This window comes from Carlito syrichta, unplaced genomic scaffold (assembly GCF_000164805.1).
Source record: "Carlito syrichta isolate Samal-C Ts95f unplaced genomic scaffold, Tarsius_syrichta-2.0.1 Scaffold316275, whole genome shotgun sequence".
In the NCBI taxonomy this organism is placed as follows: Eukaryota; Metazoa; Chordata; class Mammalia; order Primates; family Tarsiidae; genus Carlito; species Carlito syrichta.
In genome coordinates, this window is record NW_007260371.1 from 906,564 (window position 1) to 912,404 (window position 5,841).

Here is a 5,841-nt window from a genome sequence, read left to right on the forward strand (position 1 = left end):
CAGCTGCTGGGAGCTCACGCGTCCCTCCTGAAGGTACAGGCTACACAATCTACACTGGGGGAGGCGGATCGCGTCACATTAAGTCAATTGCATATTCCTGTACTTAAGCACTAAGAACCACGGGAGGTGGTCCCATCTCCAGGCTCCAAAACACTCTTGATATGCTAAACAGGTCACAGAAGCACCCCGTAGTCAACAAAATGAAAAACAGCATCTATCTATCACATTAATACTGCAAACCAGATATATATATTTTTCTCTTACATTAAAGACATAACAGTGAAAAAGGATTGTACTGTATTTATCAACCACAGACCCGTATTCTTTAGAGACTTTGGAAAATAAATGTCACAGTCCTATAGGACAAATCTTATGATTAGACTGTCGGTATATTGTCTTTTTTCTTTTTTTAAATAAATTTTTATTAAAATGGCACTTGTCTGCCAATCTCTCTGGACCTGGAAATGCTGTAAACACACGGGGCCCGCCTTCTGCCACTGCTCCTTAGTTCAGGCCGAGTGAAGGGTGGCAGTGGCAGAAAAGGCACCTGCGGACGCCTCGGCATGGCCACCTGCCCTCGGTCCTGAAGAGCTTGTGTAAGCCACACCAGGAGCACACGAGCATCACTTGGAAATCAACTTTAGTGACAACATCAGAATGTTCAAGGCTTTAAAACCACAATCGTGTTTTGTGTTGCTTTCACTCTCAGAGAACATTCACAGCTAGTTTGAGCCCATCAATTTCATAGAGAATCATGTGTTAAAAACAAGTAAATTGAATGACCAAATAAATTAAAAATGTTTTAAAGCCCTGAGTTCATAGACTGGTTTTAGGAGATTTTTAGGAAACACGGGACTCTATTTTAGTAAGCAGCTTATAGATTTTGGCAAACCATATTTCCTACGACATTGGGGTCTCATACAGGTCTGCAGTTCAAAATCCAAGTTTGAAATCTGGGACGGAAGGCATTCTGGAAAATGGAGAATCTAATAAAATCAATGACGTCTCATGTTTGATGCTGGCTGTCACGGAAGGGCTGGCCATCTGTTGGTCTGAGTGTAGCTGGTCTCATGTGAATCCAACTCGGTACACAATCGCTAAACACTAAAACATGTCAAGCAAAGTACATGGTGCGCAGAGTGTCCTGATGAACCTGGACCGCCTTGGCCAGCGCTTGGTGGTCTCGCCCATTACTCTGCCCGGAGGTATGGCTTCCTTCAGCACTGTGGGGACGAGAGAGGGCGGGAGACAGACAGAGAGAGTGAGAAGGTGCGCTGTGAGGCCATGTGTCGATAACTAAGTCAGGGTGACACTCCAGACATCATGGTCATGCAGCTAGCAAGCATCTGGGGATGTCGGCTCCAGCCGTGGTGGCCCTGGAGCCTCCACTTCAGGAAAAGCAGCTGGGAATGCCTGTGTCAGAAACAACCCTGCCATGACCTCCAGCCAGGCACACTGCTCACCTGTCATGTTCCTTATCCACCAGGTGGTACCTGGCCCGGAAGGCCACCAGGTGAGCATAGTAGGCTGGCGCTGGGATGGACACAGAGCGCGTGCAGCGCACATAGGTGTGACATAGCTGGTAGGTTAGAATCTGCAGCTCATCAGAAGAAAAACGATTGTCATCCCAGAGGACGTGATAGTGTGAAGGCCTGCTTGTCCCCTGAAAGCAGATCAGAGGATCAGACAGTTGGACTTGCCATAAAATCTTTAAAAAGGATACTATGGAAGAATACTGAATGATCAAATACACTTATATTATTAAAATGCATCAGAACCATAGACATTAAACGTTACCATATTTGTAAACTCCACACACATTTATTAACACAGAGAAAAATCATAACAAAGATATGAAGCAATATTAAAAATGGTCATATTGAGGAGTGTCATTTATATGTTATATCTTCTCCAATGTTAAAAAAACCTCCAGTAAAAGTTATATATATATATATATATATATATATATATTTGAGTTAGAATCTCACTCTGTCCCCCAGGCTGGAGTGCAGTGGCATGATCACAGCTCACTGCAGCCTCAAACTCCCTGACTCAGGCGATCCTTCCACCCACCTCTGCCTCATCACCCGATTAGCTGCAACTATAGATATGCACCACCACACCCAGCTCATTTTTTGATATTTTGTAAAGATGAGGTCTCACCATGATGCCCAGGCTGGTCTCAAACTCTTAAGCTCAAGTTATCCTTATGCCTCTACCTCCCAAAGTGCTGGGATTCCAGGCGTGAGCCATCATGCCTGGCTAACTGCATGCTCTTTTCAATGACCCTTTGAAAATGCAACAACCATGCTCAGCTCTCAGGCTGCACCAGTGGCCCACAGACTACAGTGTGCCACCCCCACTCTCTACCTGTGGGTGGTGTGAGTGACATGGGCATTTTAGCATTTCTGATGGAATATCAAGGGCCTACAAAGTTCACAGCAAATTTTCAAACTTTCGGTTCACATCCTTTGGAGAGGGACATTTAAGTTCTTACTTATACTTTGAAAACCCAAGCTGGGCATGGTGACTCATGTCTGTAATCCCCGTACTTTGGGAGGTGGAGGCAAGAGGACTGCCTGAGCCCAAGGGTTCAAGACCAGCCTAGGAAACTTGGCAAGACCTTGTCTCTACAATAAGTCAAAAAATTAGCCTGGTATGGTGGTGTGTGCCTGGGTTCCAGTTACTTGGAAGGCTGAGGCAGAAGGATTTCCTGAGCCCAGCAGGTTGAAGCTGTGGTGGCCATGAGTGTGCCACTGCACTCCAGCCTTGGCAACAGAGTGAAACTCCAACTCCAAAAAAGAAAAATAAAAACCAAAGACCGATCTGTTCAAGCCCTTTGAAAGCAGGGACTGGATTGGTAGCAGTGGAAAACTGCCAGGGGAGGGGGGGTGGGACTGGCAGTTGAGGGAAATAGCCGAGGAGGGAGGGGCACACGTCATCAACAAGGGTACCTGCATAATGAACATTTGTATACCCAACCTGAACTGTATCCCACATCTTTAAAATAAAAAAAAAAAAAAAAGAAAGAAAAGAAGAATCAAGCAGGAACAGCCACATGACTAAGCTTCCTCCTGTCCCAGGGCTACGGCTTCACAGAGTCTGATGGGTCAGCCCTTATCACAGATGTAGTGCTTCTGCAGTGGCAGTGCTCACATGAACTATCCTCGGTCAGATATGGGTCTCCAGTGAGGCAGCCCAGGAAAGCCTCAAGGTGAGAATCAGTCTTACGGTGACCTTCTCCAGGTGCTTAGCACTCGCTGACAGCTGTCTTGGTCAGCAGTCATGTGTGGAGGCCCCACACTTCCCCTGTGGCAGCTTCCCAGTGGTCTCCCTGCCCAGACCCTCCTCCACGACAGCCCGAGTGGTTTTGGTCCTGCTCAGATCTCACCTTCCAGCTCACTAAACTCCAGCGGCAAGATACCCCTTGCCTCCCGGGTAGTTCCCTGGTTAACACGTGTCTCTCCTTGCCAGGGCCCTGTCTGGACCGCTCACACCACATCCCATATGCCACCCAGAGCATGAGTGTTAGCTGAGTATGTGGACAGCATTGGAGATGGCTAAGGGGATGTCCTGTCCAAAGGGACCCTCTGTCCTTACCTGGATGCCAGCGTGACTACACAGGTAGAAGTCAAATTCGGTTGGGTGGGTGATTTTCGTGTCCACAGTCGTGCCTGCTGGAATGTTTCCACTTTTCCCAACCTTCGGCAACACAGGCATCTGGTTAGATATGGCCAGGGACTGGCAGAGCAAGCAAGCAAAAACCCAGACAGCCACACCATCTGCCTGGCCAGAGGCTATCCTATTTGAAGTTTTGGAATGAGCACATACATTTGCTGGGTTGAAACATAGTGTTAGGATAAAATTGAACAAGTGCCAACAACCCAAGTTAAATTAACCAATGGGTTGATTTGGGCTAGAGTATTTTTCATCATGATGTCTTTTCACTGAGGACTCTGCATTTAATTCTTAAAAGTTCTTCATTATTGTTGGTGCTATTTTGATTTGAGGTCAAGATGGAAATTATCAGCTAATGCCAAACTGGGTGATGGGTGCTTGACAGGCCACCACCCAAGGCACTCACACACCATCGCTCCAGGCAGAAGAGCTGGAAGCCCTGAATGCTGTCAGGAGTGCCTACACTTTATTGGCCACAAGTCACCATCACCCAAGAGCTGGGTGGCTTCACCAGAGACCATCCACAAAGCTGAGATGGGGGGTAGATAAGCATAATTGTTAACTTAATTACAAATTTGCCAACTCGGAGCCAAAAGTCAGCAAAGACCCAGTTATTGCTACAGCAGCAGTAAAACTCCACACTCCACATGCCCTTCCCTAGGCAGCTACCAAAATCACCAGTGGATTTTGCTTTTAGTTGCACAATATTTCAGATGTGTATAGCCCCTCTTTGTAATTTTAGGATTCTTATTTTACTTCTGATCAACATTTTCTTTTTAACCCTCAGATTTTTAAAATAAATAAAATATGTGGACGTGGTGGTCTCCTAGTCTCCCTCTTCCCTTCTCTGGGGCAATCTCAAATACACACTTTATTCTTCCTACATATACTTTTGAATCTTTGTTACATATTCAAGTATCCATGGGCACTGTATTTTATTGCTGTGCAGCTTATTTATTTATTTATTTACTTGAGTTGGAGTCTCACTTTGTCGCCCAGGCTTGAGAGCAGTGGTACGCTCATGGCCACTCCAGCCTCGACCTGCTGGGCTCCAGCGATCCTTCCACCTCATCCCTCCAAGGAGCCAGAACTACAGGCATGTGCTACCACGCCTGGCTCATTTTTTGGTTTATTGTAGAGATGAGGTCTAGCCAAGGTGCCTACGCTGTTCTCAAACCCATGGGCTCGGGAAATCCCCCCTTACCCTGGCCTCCCAAAGTGCTGGGATTACAGGCTTGAGCCACCATGCCCGGCCAGGTTTTAAATCTGTATTCATGTATCATATCTACATGTTTTGCTACTTGCTTTTTTTGTTCAATATTATAATTTTGAGGTATATCTACTATCTGATAGATATAGTTTACTAATTTTCATTGATATAGAGAATGTGGACATATTAATACATCCCACTCTATTTTCCTGCGGGTGGCGAGTTGGATACTTTTTTATTTTTTGCTATTACAACAAGGCTGTCTTAAACATTCTTTTTTCTGAGTCAGAGTCTCACTCTGTCGCCCAGGCTGGAGTGCAGTGGCATGAGCTACTGCGCCTGGCTGCCATAAATATTCTTAAAGACTCGCCTCCCGTATATAGGTATGTGAATCTCTTCAGGATTGGCCCCTGGAATTGCCAAGTTAGTCACCAGCTTGGACTCTCATTAATAGCATATGAAAGTTTTCTTCTGGGTAATGCATTTACTCTGTGCCAGGCACTGAGGCAAGTGCTTTGCATGTGCAAACTTAGTTAGCACTTCCAGCAACCTTCTTAAGGTGGTACAGGGAGGCAGAGTAAGGCTCAGAAATAGCTCACAGTTGAGCAGCCAGTACCTGCAGAGGCTGGACTGGAGCCCAGGTGTCTGACTCCAGATCCTGTAACCTTAGCCAGGCACAGCATCTACATCTTTGTCAACACTTGGTACTATCAGGTTAACCTCATAATGTGAGTTAATAATTTTTCTCTCCTTGCCATTCTCCGAAACACCTCCTAAAAGATTAACACTTGAAGGCTTGGTGAGACTTGCCAGTAAAAATCTCTGGACTAACTTAATAAAATAAGCAAAGTAATTTTCCTCCTTTTCCTATTCTTAGTTTTTTTTGTGTTGGAGTCTCACTCCAGTCACCCAGGCTTGCGCTACCACGCCCAGCCAAGATGATCTATTCTTTT

General features: G+C 45.8%; 1 protein-coding gene across 2 annotated transcripts in view; it reads right to left on the reverse strand.

Moving 5' to 3' along the window:
* Positions 1 to 246: 246 nt before the first annotated feature.
* AGO2 (argonaute 2, RISC catalytic component) overlaps positions 247 to 5,841 on the reverse strand; it is a 58,826-nt gene continuing 53,231 nt past the window's right edge. The window contains exons 16-18 of one of the 2 annotated variants that reach the window (XM_008074025.2): positions 3,601 to 3,702; positions 1,464 to 1,663; positions 247 to 1,223 (exon numbers count right to left, since the gene is read on the reverse strand). In XM_008074025.2, the coding sequence (XP_008072216.1) occupies positions 1,115 to 1,223; positions 1,464 to 1,663; positions 3,601 to 3,702 (411 nt within the window). In that variant the 3' untranslated portion in view covers positions 247 to 1,114. The remainder of the gene's footprint in view (positions 1,224 to 1,463; positions 1,664 to 3,600; positions 3,703 to 5,841) is intronic. The other variant, XM_008074024.2, reaches the window with a different exon arrangement.